Source organism: Oncorhynchus nerka, linkage group LG2 (assembly GCF_034236695.1).
Source record: "Oncorhynchus nerka isolate Pitt River linkage group LG2, Oner_Uvic_2.0, whole genome shotgun sequence".
Classification (NCBI taxonomy): Eukaryota; Metazoa; Chordata; class Actinopteri; order Salmoniformes; family Salmonidae; genus Oncorhynchus; species Oncorhynchus nerka.
Window position 1 is genome coordinate 26,163,018 of NC_088397.1, and position 15,590 is coordinate 26,178,607.

The window sequence follows — 15,590 nt, forward strand, 5'->3', positions numbered from 1 at the left end:
TCAAATAACATTTTTATACCAAAGACAATTAAATATGGGGATTAAAATTAAGGGATACAATTCAAATTGTAATATTGACACTCCCGATAGAGCTCTAGACTAACAGTTTCATCATCATCCTCCTCATTAGGAGCAGATATCCAGTTCAGGTAAGGATACATAAGACCTCTTGGCTGCATACTGTTTTCTTCCATCTTCTTGTGTGTGCTTTTCCACAAACATCCACAACAGGTAGACCCAGCTACTACACTGAACTATACTACCCCCCCTGTTAAGGTGTATTCACTGTACAAGACTTGGGATATTAAGCAGGATGGGACCATTACAGGGGTTAGATCAGGAAGGCAATTGAAATCGACAGAGCCAAACAAAGCCGGTGGAAATATCAGAAACACACAGGGTATATTTAGCTGGGTTAATCTGTATTGTATGGACTTTCTGAAAAAGAGACGAGTCAGCTGTTTTTGCTTTTAATGAAAGACGCCAGACTTTCGCAGCTGTAATGACGCACTGGTTCTTTTCTTCCTCACGTCTTTTCACTGTGTTTTTTTTTGTCCTGGTCATTCGTGAAAAGGCTCGCAAATCCTCAGGGAATTTCACATTAAGGAGGAATGTTTGGAGCGACAACCTGGAGCAAAGGAAGTGGGAAAATAATTCTGAAAGCGCAACTGTTGTAGAATTCGCAGACTACGGGTAGCAGATATTACAACATGCCATTTACAGAAAGACAAATTGGAATAACAAGATATAGTATTATTTCATAAACAATAACTTCATTTATATGCATGTCTTTATATGAATGTCAAGTCTCAAGGATAATATCTACTATACATGTTAGTATGCGGTGACTGTGTACTAAGGTCTTCATTAGTAGTTGGGCTCCCGAGTGGAGCAGTGATCTAAGACACTGCATCTCAGCGCAAAAGGCGTCAATGCAGTACCTGGTTCACATCCGGCCGTGATTGGGAGTCCCATAGGGCAGCGCACAATTGGCCCAGTGTCGTCCGGGTTTGTCCGGGGTAGGCCGTCATTGTAAATAAGAATTTGTTCTTAACTGCCTTGCCTAGTTAAATAAAGGTTCAATTAAAAATATATATGTTTTACCTCAGTACAGGAAGAAGAAGCGTGTTCTGTGCGAGGCAGCCATGCTTTCAGACATGTTGCGCACTTTCAGGTAGTTCACGAACCCTCTGAAGAAAAGCAGGAGACCTGAGGAAGGGATTCGAAATCATTAGTAAAAAACACCACTATTCATCCAAGGTCAAGGAATTCACTTTACTGTGGGAAGATTAGTAGTACATCATTTCAGCCAACAGATGGCATTGGTGTACATCATTCTAGGTGGATATATTAGTACAGCTTAATTCCTCAGCATTTGGCTAGTTGAAGAATGCAGCACTTGCGATGCAGATCAGTAAACTTACCGAGGACTAGGAAAATCCACCAGAGCCAGTACTGCCCATTGAAGTATCCAGTAAAGTAGTCCGAGAACTGTGGGAAAGTACAATTGACAGTACTTTTGAATGACAATCAGTTACTATAAACACATGCAGATTATCAGAATCACCATGGCAGAAATGTACATGCGCTAGGATTAGGCCTCCTCAAGCCTCAATTCCTCGAATGTTGGGTGTCCTAATTGAGACTATGGGCCGGTTTCCTGGACAAAAAAAATAAGCCCAGTCCCAGAAAACAAGGCCTTCAATTTGGCACTGCTCAGATAAAGGCCTAAACTCCTGTATAGCCTAGTATTGCACAACATCTAGTGGGAGTAGCTGTGTGCACCAGATCAATGATGAAAGCCCGGGGTTAATAACTCTATGCCCACCAGTGTGTTGCTTCTACATGTGGAAATTGTACAGGGCTTTGATTGATGCCCAGAGCACAGAGATCACACTGGGTTCCTGCTCTTAAGGGCGTCCTCCTCACATCTAGGGCTAACAAGCCGTAGCAAGCATCTGCTTCCTACTGCACAAGCCATGCCTGGGATATGCAGTGATATACTGAACATACTTGACATTTATTTTGTAACATTCAAGTCATTAACATGCTAGCTAAGTGAAGCATTTAATTTATTTTATTTTTTTAAAATTTTGTTTTACATTTTAGTAATTTAGCAGATGCTCTTATCCTGAGCAATTAGGGTTACATGCCTTGCTCAAAAGGCACACTGGCAGATGTTTCTCCTAGTCGGCTTGGGGATTTGAACCAGCGACATTTTGGTTACTGGCCCAACGCTCTTTACCGCTAGGCTACCTGCCGCAATTACGTGCACAGAATTGTCTGGATTAAGCAGGATACTGCTAGCCAGCTTGTTAATTTAAAGTAAACCATTTGTAACATTGATGTTTGAAGTAGACACTTTGTATGGGCTGCTTTTAAAGTGGTGGACTGTATGTCCTGTCCCATATTGAAATCAACTCTGTACATTGTTTTAGATACATTGATTAGGCCCCTTTAACCCAATACTGCACTTACTCTGACGATGAGAATCCACTTGATGAGAGAGAGGCCAAAGCCGCAGATGGCCCCGTATCGGCCGGCGATGGTGTTGGTCAGGCAGAATGACAGGCAAAACCCAATCCAATTGAACAGGAAGGCCACTGTTTGGAGACGGAAGAAAGCATGCAGTTAAGGGGCCTTCCGGGTGGCGCAGTGGTTAAGGGCGCTGTACTGCAGCGCCAGCTGTGCCACCAGAGACCCTGGGTTCGCGCCCAGGCTGTCGTAACCGGCCGCGACCGGGAGGTCCGTGGGGCGACGCACAATTGGCCTAGCGTCATCCGGGTTAGGGAGGGCTTGGCCGGAAGGGATATCCTTGTCTCATCGCGCACCAGCGACTCTTGTGGCGTGCCGGGCGCAGTGCACACTAACCAAGGTTGCCAGGTGTTTCCTCCGACACATTGGTGCGGCTGGCTTCCGGGTTGGATGCGCGCTGTGTTAAGAAGCAGTGCGGCTTGGTTGGGTTGTGTATCGGAGGACGCATGACTTTCAACCTTCGTCTCTCCCGAGCCCGTACGGGAGTTGTAGCGATGAGACAAGATAGTAGCTACTAAACAATTGGATACCACGGAATTGGGGAGAAAAAGGGGTAAAAGAAAAAGAAAGAAAAATAAAGCGTGCAGTTACAAGCAGACAAATAGACACCACTCTCAAGGTTGACTAACATTTCTGTTGACTTTTCAGTAAAATACATACTTAAAGACACATTCTGAGGCCAGAGAATCGCTAAGCTGACTTACCCACCTCCATTTCTATTGGATCATGTTGTCTTCAATTAGTGACTGTTGCCACCTTGTGGTGAATCCATAGAAAACACCTTCAATTGCTTACTCACATTTTCATCCAAGCAAACTTTTGTTATGTTTCCCTAATCAGACTGAACTGGGCCAGTCCGCTCAGTGAAAGAGGCTATTTGGGCTTGTCAACTCACTGAAGAATCGGGGGGTTTCGTGCAAAAACAACAGATCCACTTACTGAAAAAGGCCAGCATGAAAATGCCGTCGTTCCCCACCCTCAGCTGGTCGACATCGCTGAAGTCATCCCTTGGAGGGAAGTCATCCTCCTGTTTAAGAGAAATGGGACAGGAAAACAACTCATCCATCTCTTCTGCAGAAACGTTGCAATAGCTCAGTCATCCCAATGAATAAGGAGATGGGCGGTATAGTACTGTGTGTCGACATTTCCTTCTCTTTTAGAGTTGTTGAGAAAGCAGAAATAAAGCTCATTGGGCATTTTTACTAGACCTACATAAAATAGAGCTAACATACTGTAAATACTGTTGTAGCTATGACTTGGACAATATAGCTATCACAGTTGTTTTGATCCTGAAATATGTTGTTACACTGGGTAGTTAATAGCAGCATTGAGGTTTTTCTTACAGCATTCCAGCAGAATAATCCTGGTTTCATGGGTAAACATCCCATACTCAAACACGTGTCTGTGTGTGTGTCCTACCCCTGGTATCACCTCCACAGCAGAGAGTACCATGGCTGCAGCTTTGGCTTTCTCTGCCTCGTCGTAGGTGGGAAGAGAGGTGGCCACGCTGTAGGGAGGCGGCACGGGGAAATCCCTTGGGTAACAACTGCTCTCTACTGGGGGACCACAGGAAAGAGACATGGCCAATTAGACCACAACAAATCAAATGAACACTGTTCACAAGGTGAAGATGGAGTTCGGAATCAATTCAATCAAATAAGGAAATCACATCGGCTTATTTCCAGGAGTGTGAATTATCGGCCTATACTTAGGGCAACTGGTTGGTTCCAACGTGTTTGAAAGAACTACATGAGAGCTACAGACGCTACAAGAGAATGAGATGGAGAAAGGGGCAGAAAGACAAAGTGAGACACAGAAAAAGAGCCAAACAGACAGTATATGGAGTCTTTGGTTCTGTACCAGGCATGACAGCGGTGGCTCCCATGGCGATGCTGGCATACGGGGGAGGTGGGGCCTCTGCATCTCCCCCCAGGGCTACTGGGACAGGGCAGGCCTGGGAGGACGAGTTGGCCTGGGCCGAGGTGCACGGCTGCTGGGCGCTGGTGGAGGGCTCACAGGAGTCGTCTTCATCATTCTCAAACTGAGAGAGAAGGGGGGCGGGGGGGTAGAGAGGAGTTAAGTATCACTTCGATAAAACCAACGTCACAAGTTCACGACACAGAATGTCAAAGGTGAGGAAGGAGAGGGAAGCCCTGTAAACTGAGACGCTTGGAGAGATATGGTCATGGCCCAACACTGAAAGATCATCTGGTGTTTTGTAATGAACTAAGTAGGCAACATTTGATTCTAGTGCTAAGGGCACTGAAGACATCCAAAACATGTGATCTAGGCTAATTGCCAGCATAGCATCCAGTTGGAAGAAGACAACATGGTCATGGGAAACAGAAGGGTGAAAGTAAGATTCTAGAGAAGACAACACAGCCTTATATTTGGCCAATGACAAATGATGTAGCTTAAGCGGATGCATAGCCTAGGCCTTGATCAGTGTGGCAGCAGTGCCAAATGTTGCTTTAGTCTTGCAGCTCACTTGAGGCTCACTTGGCGTCTGCGTAGGTCAACAGACCAGCGTTTAACTTGTGGCATCATGTCCAGCAGCACTCTATGCACTGCAGGGTCAATGTGCAAAGCCAGGAGAGTGAGTGAGTGCGATGCTATCCGGTGTCAAGGACACCAGTTATGCAAGAGCTAAACAACTGCATAATTGGCCAGGGGTGAATGAGTTATTTCACCATCGGCACACCAAGGCCTAAACAAGAACTCCTGAGGTTATCTCAGTATGTCCTATATTCATCTGATACATCTAGTATACGTGTTGGATAAAAGTCCAAATAGTTAGGTTAGGCCTACATGTTTAAAGACCTGTTCAGAATGAGTGTACACAAATAACAAGGACGGTTGGGGAGTTTACATTATAAAACAGCCTGTATGACGCATCTAAATACCGGTTACCCTCAAAAACCTGAAAGAGATGACACAGAGGCAAATCAACAGTTGCCTAGCGACCGAGGAAAGTGCAGAGGCAGGATCGAAAATAGCACGGCTGTGGCTGAAAAAGTTTTGCACTTCGAAAAAAGCAAAAAAGGTAAGGCATACCATGGTATGTCTGACGTTAGCAAGCATTCCAGCATAGTGCAGCAGTGGGCATTTGGACTTTTAAGGCCAGTAGGCGACATTATTCAATGGCTTACAACAACTGCCTAATTAACTTATCCCATATCAAATCAGTCTGTGGAAGTAATTAATGATAACCTAAATACACATGGCATGATAACGACTATGAAAGTAAAAAGAATTCTGCTTTCGAGAGTGATGGGCCGATACAGGACTAAACCAGAAGTGACCCTAGCCTTGGATACACGGCATTTACATTGACAACTAGACATCCGAGCAATAGCAAATCTCCAGCAGCATAGCTAAAGCTGGTGCTAGAGGTCAAGTGAGTTAGATGACAGCGCGTCACACAGCGCGACCCAAACAAATATTTACACACATGTAAGAGTCATTTTTCAATTGGCAAAAAAAGTGGATTCAATATCTTTCTGAATATTTCCTCGTTATCGGGGTTCCACCTGAAACTGGAAAAAGGTGTTTATAAGACACCGGTGCCTATCAAATCGATAATTATGGAAGTATCGCCAAGTAGAAAGGTAGGTTGAACACTGTTCCCCTATCAATTACCCATCCTACTCTAGAACCCCAGTGTTTCCTCTATATTAATTTAGAAGCGGTGGGCCGCCACTTCTAAATGACAACCTCCACTCCAATTTTGTATTTTTTTATAATACATTGCTCAAAAAAATAAAGGGAACACTAAAATAACACATCCTAGATCTGAATGAATGAAATATTCTTATTAAATACTTTTTTATTTACATAGTTGAATGTGCTGACAACAAAATCCCACAAAAAATATTAATGGAAATCAAATGTATCAACCCATGGAGGTCTGGATTTGGAGTCACACTCAAAAAGTGGAAAACCACACTACAGGCTGATCCAACTTTGATGTAATGTGCTTAAAACAAGTCAAAATGAGGCTCAGTAGTGTGTGTGGCCTCCACGTGCCTGTATGACCTCCCTACAACGCCTGGGCATGCTCCTGATGAGGTGGCGGATGGTCACCCGAGGGATCTCCTCCCAGACCTGGACTAAAGCATCCGCCAACTCCTGGACAGTCTGTGGTGCAACGTGGCGTTGGTGGATGGAGCGAGACATGATGTCCCAGATGTGCTCAAGTGGATTCAGGTCTGGGGAACGGGCGGGCCAGTCCACAGCATCAATGCCTTCCTCTTGCATAAACAGCTGACACACTCCAGCCACATGAGGTCTAGCATTGTCTTGCATTAGGAGGAACCCAGGGCCAACCACACCAGCATATGGTCTCACAAGGGGTCTGAGGATCTCATCTCAGTACCTAATGGCAGTCAGGCTACCTCTGGCGAGCACATGGAGGGCTGTGCGGCCCCCCAAAGAAATGCCACCACACACCATGACTGACCCACCGCCAAACCGGTCATGCTGGAGGATGTTGCAGGCAGCAGAACGTTCTCTACGGCGTCTCCAGACTGTCACATGTGCTCAGTGTGAATTTGCCAATCTTGGTGTTCTCTGGCAAATGCCAAATGTCCTGCACGGTGTTGGGCTGTAAGCACAACCCCCACCTGTGGACGTCGGGCCCTCATACCACCCTCATGGAGTCTGTTTCTGACCGTTCGAGCAGACACATGCACATTTGTGGCCTGCTGGAGGTAATTTTGCAGGGCTCTGGCAGTGCTCCTCCTGCTCCTACTTGCACAAAGGCAGAGGTAGTGGTCCTGCTGCTGGGTTGTTGCCCTCCTACGGTCTCCTCCACGTCTCCTGATGTACTGGCCTGTCTCCTGGTAGCACCTCCATGCTCTGGACACTACTCTGACAGACACAGCAAACCTTCTTGCCACATCTCGCATTGATGTGCCATCCTGGATGAGCTGCACTACCTGAGCCACTTGTGTGGGTTGTATAGACTCCGTCTCATGCTACCACTAGAGTGAAAGCACCGCCAGCATTCAAAAGTGACCAAAACATCAGCCAGGAAGTATAGGAACTGAGAAGTGGTCTGTAGTCCCCACCTGCAGAACCACTCCTTTATTGGGGGTGTCTTGCTAAATGCCTATAATTTCCACCTGTTGTCTATTCCATTTGCACAACAGCATGTGAAATTTATTGTCAATCAGTGTTGCTTCCTAAGTGGACAGTTTGATTTCACAGAAGTGTGATTGACTTGGAGTTACATTGTGTTGTTTAAGTGTTCCCTTTATTTTTTTGAGCAGTGTATATACTGAACAAAAAGATCAAACACTACATGCAACAACTTCACTGATTTTACTGAGTTACAGTTCATATGGAGGAAATCAGTCATTTTAAATAAGTTAGGCCCTAATCTATGGATATCTGTATGACTGGGGATACAGATATGCATGTTGGTCACAGATACCTTTAATAAAAATTGACCTCACAATGGACCTCAGGATCTTGTCACTGTATTTTTGTGCATTCAAATTGCTGCTGATAAAATGCAATTGTGTTCATTGTCTGTAGCTTATGTCTGCCCATACCATAACCCACCGCCACCATGGGGCACTCTGTTCACAACGTTGACATCAGTAAACCGCTCACCCACACGACACCATACACGTGGTCTGCGGTTGTGATGCCGGTTGGACGCACTGCCAAATTCTCTAAAACGACGTTGGTGGTGGCTTTTGGTAGAGAAATTAACGTTCAATTCTCTGGTGGACATTCCTGCAGTCAGCATGCCAATTGCACACTTTCAAAACTTGAGACATCTGTGGCATTGTGTTGTGTGACAAAACTGCACACTTTAGAGTGCCCTTTCATTGTCCCCAGCACGAGGTGCACCTGTGTAATGGTCATGCTGTTTAATCCGCTTCTTGATATGCAAAACCTGTCAGGTGGATGGATTATCTTGGCAAAGGAGAAATGCTCACTAACCGGGATGTAAACAAATTTGTGCATATGGAACATTTCTGGGATCTTTCATTTCAGCTCATGAAACACTTGACATGTTGCGTTTCAATTTTTGTTCAGTATATACAATACATGTATTTATTTTTTGTAATTTTATATATATATATTTATATATATTTTTTTTTTTTTTGTGAAAATAATTTGGGGGATGTTCATTTTCAGTGTAAACTTAAATGACTAAGACCAGAAATAATGTATGTAGAGAACATAACAGAGCTATATATTTTTTTGTAAGACAATCTTTGAGAACTAACAACCACCAAAATGAAAACTAGACTGGGGGAATACAAAAAAAAAAAAAATGTCATTGCATGTTATGTTTCGAGTCACTTAGACAGCACAAGAAGAACACAGTATAAACCGTGTGAATTGCAGAAAATGTACTTTTAAACTGCACATTTTCTATCAGCCCCATGGAAAAATGTATAGAAATGCAGGAAATTAGATTTAAAACTGTAAAATATTATATCTGCCCCATGGTAAATTGTGAAGAATTGAAAGTATTTTGAATTAAAACAGCAACATGTCTCTGCGGCCAAGAGGGCGGCCTCAAACAGCCTCCCCCACCTCTGCTGAAATAGCTAATAACTACCTAGCAAACTGGCTTGAACAATAACCGAACCACCTTGTTTTTCTGACCATTATTATGTAACTACGAATGCCATCTTCTTTGTGGGGGGGTGTATATTGTTCTCATGGAAAGCCAATTATTGAGCACTACAGAGATGTCATGGAACATTGTTTGTATTATGTACGTGTTTTGGGAGCTCTAACTATACTTGAGCGAGGTAGCTTATTTGGTAGTGTTGCCACAAATGGCTGCATATAATTGAAGTCTAGCCTGGGTTAGCTTACATGGCACTTGCTGACATACAGCGAACTAACGTTTGCTAGCTAGCCAAGTTACTTATCCGTTCAGAAAACCAATACAAGCGGAGTTAACTAAGTGATAAAGTGCTGTCATGTGGATGATTAACGACTCAAATTGAATTGGAACTTGCTAGCTAACGTTTAGCTAGGTTAGCTACTGTAGCTATTATTGATCTGCTGCTGAATAATGCGGAAGTGATAGGCACGAGGAACATCCGTTTGATTATACAAGCCGTCAATTTAAACATGTATAGTCTAGGTTGACACCAAGTAATATTGTAAATAGGTTGTTTATACTAGTTGGAGTTCCCAAACAGATGGCAATGTCGATTGTTTTGGCTCACCACTTGGTATCGGCTCGCTGCCTGGTCCATCTTGACGTTAGACTCAGCTGGCGGAGCTAGCCAGCAAGCGAAAAGTCAACAATCGTGTATTTAGCTATTTCGTAACTTGATTTTACTTTTTAATGGACATTATTCAGGTGAAGTAGATGAAATATACACACTGGGACGTACAATAAACCGCCCATTTACGCTTCAACTGAAGCAACACTACTTTCGATAGGAAACGTCGAGTGAGTGGAAACACAGAGGGCTCTTTGACTTGTGACGCAATGCCTCCGAATTCCAAATCTACTCCTACCCACTATACTTCCTTCATCCCTGAAGAGCTGAAAGATATTGGGTGAATCTAAACAATAAAGTGAAAATATAATATGTCATCTTATTCTTAATACCTATCCAATCTCATCAGATTTGACTGTAGAAAAGACCGTGTATAGGCTAGGAAATAGGTGCTAGTGGTCGAATTGGAATTGGGCATTCTACTCTACTGGGGAATATAAAACATTTGACCACTGGGTGGTGCAAAAAACTCAATAGTTATTCAGAGAGGCAGAGACGGACGGTCAGAAGCCTACACACACACACACACTGTTCGCTATAATCCAACCGTAGATTTCGGCAAAATAGCTATTTCCCCATTTTGGGTTGTGGGACTTTGCACTTGGACAGGTAGGCCTACTTGGTAGTACTCTTGGTTTATAGTATATCAGGACTCATTGGATTGGCTGCTGCAACTGTAAAGCAGGGCTCCCTAAATGGCGGCCTGTGGACCAAATTTGGACTGCGGGTTGTTTTTATTTGGCACCCCAAGTTTTCTGAGCCAAAACACTTTTTAAAATATATTTTTTAATGTACAATTTTCATTGTTAGACATAAGACTAAAAGCACCAGGAAATTATCTGCAATTGATTGTTCCAAAGTATTCACATGTGGCCCCCAGACAATCCAGTCAAGAATAAATCGGCCAGCGGCTTAATCTAGTTGATGATCCCTGCTGTAAGCGTTGGTAAGGAGAGACCTTGTTAGAAAACATTGGGGATATTAGGAATGTATGAGGCCCTGATTTCATAGAGAATACATTAGGCCCCTTTGGCTCCTACCACTGTGGAGTGAGAGTTCCAAAACAAACCCAGAGGACCCAATCAACTTCTATTTTCCTTCTATTTTCTTTCCCTGCTAGTGCTTGTTAGTGAAATATGTGTTTGGCCATTAAAGGAGAAAGGGAGAGAGAGAGAAGGAGGGAGAGCTTTCAATTGCACGGCTGTTTCAGTCTTTAATTAGACTAAGCCAGTTGTAAATTATATCCAATGCAGGCTGTGCAAGATATGGTCTATCTAGGCTCATGTGTACTACAAACACAATGGGAGTAACTGAGCAGTAGATTATAGCTATCCAATCAGACCAAATAGAGAAGAGAACATTTACAAACAACAAATATAAGAGCAACATCTACAGTTGCTGTTACATTTGGAACTGTTGGATTGTTGCCACATATCAAAAGTAAATCAATAGCTTCATGACCGCAACACGTGTGTGAGTTTGAGAGGAATTTATTCTTACTTTAACTTGCAGTATTCATACATGACCACAGGGAGTCACCATAATCACACCAATTAATAAAGGTGTCCTTGTCTGAAAATGTATGTAAAACATTGACAACATGCAACAGGGGTGACCAACCCGGTCCCATACAGCTACAGTGTGAGCAGGTTTCTATTCCAGGCCAGTTTTGTCTCACCTGATTATAAGAGAACTGTGTGCATATAAATCATCTAGGGAAAGAGGGGATTTGGGGGTCAGAACCCACAAGATCTTATAGGCACCTGAGACTAACTCCCTCCGCTGGGAGTTTGGGGCCATCTGAGGAGGGCACTCACGCAAACATGCTGGGGCCCAGATGCAAACATGCAACAGCTGAATACCTTCACTGATCAACATCTCCAGGATGCCTTCATAGCTGCCCTTTTATGTAAGAAATACAAGATTGATTAGATGAGTGCACAGTTATCCAGATACATGAACACAGTGAGACATTTCACAGGCCATCATTACAACAGAGTGCTCTGCCCAGAGGCTCTATGACCTGTGGGTCTCAGGCAGGTCGTCATAGACGGCTCCAAGAGCCACCCACATACGTTGCTTTTACAGTTTAATAGATATACCACTCTCACCCCTGAGGCTACTGAATGCTGACTGCCTTACAACTGAGACCAGTGATGTCTGACCAAGTTTAGTGCTCATGGCAGCCATTTAGCCTTGGCTAACAGGCTGACTCAGCTACTTACATCATGCTGATCAGTACAAATGGTGTAGTTAAACAGCTATCCTCATTTGAAACAAATCATGCGAGCTTACTGAAACCAGACCAGGGTTCAAATACTATTTGAAGTCATTTCAAATATATTATCTGGGCTTGATTGAGTTTCCTCTGTGTAATGGAACCAATAGAATAGAAGCAAAATAACAAACCCTGCCCATCTGGCAATCCAGACAGGTTTAACAAGGATTTGAAAGATTCAAAATAGTATTTGAATCCAGGTCTGCTTGGAACACTGCAAGGACATAATACTCCTGAGCAAAATCTTGATATGCTTCATGCATTTGGTGTACTGGAACCAAAGTGTAGAGTGTCATGATGCTGTATGAGATTATGCATGCAAACTTTCAAGAAGATTTGTTTCATTTATCCTTGTAGGCATAGACAAGACACACTGGAATACCAGGTGTTCTTCTTCATCTCAGTGGGAGTCCTGCTTGAACAAAATGATTTCACAAATATATAAAATGCTATTGTACCTATGATGTGGACATTTTACTGGGTATTCCATGACGTTCACATTTCTCACTTGTTTTAATGTGTTCCGGTGAGCCAGTGATCTGATTACTGTTAGTTTTCTCCAGGCTATTATTGTTTCCATGTGTATCCATTGCAAACTGGGTTCTTCAATCAGGGTCCTTTTTTAGCTGCGTAGGTGGGACAGTGAGTGATGCTACCCTCCGATAACCCATGCAAATAGATACACTAGACTGGCCTGTGTTGACTCGTGGTTTACCTGCAGTTCTTTTCATAAGATGATAAGATGAACATTACACAGCCCATGGCAATAACTTCTTCAGATACCCTTCATGTAGGAGAGCCCGCGTTCTACATTTGTACTGCAAACGAGAGCCGCATCACACCCACAGAGCTAAATGCAGAGTTGGATCCAAACCGTCGGAGCACTCCAGAGGCACCCAACGCTCTCAAGGTATTTACAAAGCCTACCCAAAATGGCTTTCCATCCGAGTTCGCTCGGCAATGCTTCAGGCAAAAGAGATGGCAAGCCCTCGCTAAGCAGCCCTCCTGTAAGGGTATGAAGAGGGAGACTGTATATAAACAGAAAGCACTGGAATGAAATGTGTCTGTATGGCACTTTGCATGTTGCACTGAATAGTAACAACTAGGCGTACCTTTTTCAATTAGGTGGTTTAAAGCTAGAATCCTCATGAGCTAAGTTCAACTGTTATACCCCATCAGAACACAAAATATAAGCTTGTTTTACTCCAATGTAAATGTAACCAAACACCATATAGCTTAAAAACATGGTTGAAACTATCATTTTGATATCATAACCATAGCTCTCGCTTTAAATTTGAGACTGGTTCGATTTCTCAGGCCCCATCCCTCAGCTTTTTTAAACCAAAAACACAGTGGGGAGGGGGGGCACTTTATAATTGTTTCAATTAAGGATTCCAGCTTTAACATTGTTGGAAATTTCAATGAAGAGACCCCAATGGTATGCTGTGAAGGGTCAAGAAACATTGGCTTTTGGCAAGTGGGTGTCTGTGATTGAAATATCACCAACCTCAACAGGGAAAGGAGTGGACAGAATCAAGGTAACTTAAATATGGAGATTTTAGGTTCTGGACTCTCCCAGGTAGCTGTCAGGCAGACTCATGCCCGGTTGAAGGTTCACAGAGCTGGGATGGATATCTCTACTCACAGCTGTTCAAAACTGGACCTACCTCTCGGTGAACCAAATGAAAGCCTGAATGTCCATCCAGGGAATTCTATCCTTTTCTGTACAGTGTGTATAATCTAATGACTGTCAGATCGCATTAAAGCACATTCCTGGATTCCCCTAAAGACACAGAACGTATTGTTAGTGCAGTACAGAAGTGAGAATTCTGACAGAACTTGATTTGGAGATTGCATGTTATTGGCCTAAGCACGTTACAACTGTATCTGTTGTGCTGTTGCAGCGAGGATAAAGGGGATTAGCTTTGTTATTGACTTATTTCTAGTCTTCCTTTTACTCACAATTGATTTCTTTTTTTGGCGAACACATCAAATACAGTGAATCATGACTACACATGGGATATTGAAATAAGCCTTACATTAATCCCATTGCTTTGTAATAAATGATTACATACAGGAAGTTGTATTGGCTAAGTAGTTCAGACATCTTTGCTAAGAGCCCTCCTATTATCCAACATCAGCAGGTTAAAAGAGAGGGGGAAGAGGAGAAGACATTAGGGTTATGAAGGTGTAGAGATATGTTTCTGGGTTTTGTAGGCTCTAGTATTTTTTTTCTGTGTGTTTATTTACGCCAAGTGCATGCGTGCAGTTGTGTGTATGTGTGTGTGTACACGTACGTGTGCCGCTTCAAGTCATTTCACAGGGCGTCTGCCCTGTTTCAGTGCCCAGGAATGCCATTAACCATGTATTTGACACAAACCCACCACACGTGGCTGCAGTTACCTGGCAACATGACAAGGTAACTGGACTTTAGAAAACCCAACAAAAGATGAGTGTATTTATTTTTTCTGTCCAGCGGCTAGTACCTTATGTGCATACCAATTGGCACCCTATTCCCTACATAGTGCACCTATCGGCCCTGGTCAAAAGTAGTGCACTAGACAGGGAATAAGGTGCCATTTGAGATGTACGCCATGACAAAGACACCCTCTCTTGACTCTTGCAAGGTTGAAAGCGTTTTCCTCTGAATAATAGCAGCCTCCAAATAAATATAATTACTGTGAGAGGAGATTGCTTAGAAAATGAATGCTGGGAACGCTGGCTGCATTACTGTACACACACATATGTCAGCAGTTGTCTAGAGGCAGTGTACGAACCAATGAAATGCTTTAATAGCTTCCTAGGTCATCATGTCATGTATTTCAACTGCAGGTTTCCTCCGTCTGTTATTGCTATTAATTAAATTTGTAATTATCCCATAGCTGAATCTACTGAAATGTCCAAACATACACATAATGTCACCTAATGGATTCAATGACTTGGTATTCATTAGTAGATCATTTGTAATACTTTAATTAGCTAGATATAGTTAGAGAACATTTCATAATTACTGGGTATGGGTCTCTTTTAATTAAGGTCCTGATGGTATGAATATGGTGGACAGTTAGAAAGGAGGTAGGCAGGTAGGCACACACTACACATGTACCTTGAGTATACAGCAGAGGGAGTGAAACTCCAGTTTGTTTCCTGTTCCAGAGAATCGCATATACAGACGTAACATAGTAAAAGTTCATCCTGGACTATCAAAATAGTACGATATGTTACATTTCGTATGGTTACGTAAGGCAGATGGTTACATATGGCAGAAACAAAAGTAGGGTGGTTGGTCGGGGTGGATGGCTGGGCGTATAACTTGGACTTACAGCAAACTAAACGCTGCGAGCTCGAATCTCATCGTGGACAACTTTAGCTCATTAGCAACTTTTCAGCTGCTTAGTACTTTTTAGCTACTTTGCAGCTACATAGCATGTTAGCTAACCCTTGCCCTAACCCTAACCCTTTAACCTAACTTCTAAACATAACCCGAACCTTAACCCTAACTCCTAACCCCTAGC

The 15,590-nt window shown here is 43.2% G+C and overlaps 1 protein-coding gene across 2 annotated transcripts; it reads right to left on the reverse strand.

Moving 5' to 3' along the window:
* Window positions 1–539: 539 nt before the first annotated feature.
* On the reverse strand, window positions 540–9,933 carry LOC115133057 (NEDD4 family-interacting protein 2-like). 2 transcript variants are annotated; one of them, XM_029665892.2, is made up of 8 exons: window positions 9,738–9,933; window positions 4,396–4,576; window positions 3,955–4,091; window positions 3,475–3,562; window positions 2,479–2,603; window positions 1,425–1,491; window positions 1,105–1,209; window positions 540–628 (listed from the first exon to the last, which is right to left on the reverse strand). In XM_029665892.2, the coding sequence occupies exons 1-7, from the start codon at window positions 9,765–9,767 to the stop codon at window positions 1,106–1,108; spliced, it is 732 nt and encodes a 243-aa protein (XP_029521752.1). In that variant the 5' UTR covers window positions 9,768–9,933; the 3' UTR covers window positions 540–628; window position 1,105. The 2 variants fall into 2 exon arrangements, with proteins under 2 accessions (XP_029521752.1, XP_029521761.1); XM_029665901.2 differs by having other exon boundaries at window positions 3,955–4,088; window positions 9,738–9,857.
* Between the last annotated feature and the right edge of the window lie 5,657 nt (window positions 9,934–15,590).

What these genes read in the sequence shown, in the direction of transcription:
- LOC115133057 (XM_029665892.2), bottom strand. Translation starts at nt 9,767, where the DNA reads ATGGACCAGGCAGCGAGCCGATACCAAGTG. An exon ending in CAGCGAGCCGATACCAAGTG is followed by an intron (nt 4,577 to 9,737) that starts GTGAGCCAAAAC and finishes CTTCTCTCTCAG; the next exon opens with TTTGAGAATGATGAAGACGA. An exon ending in CTGTGGAGGTGATACCAGGG is followed by an intron (nt 3,563 to 3,954) that starts GTAGGACACACA and finishes TCTCTTAAACAG; the next exon opens with GAGGATGACTTCCCTCCAAG.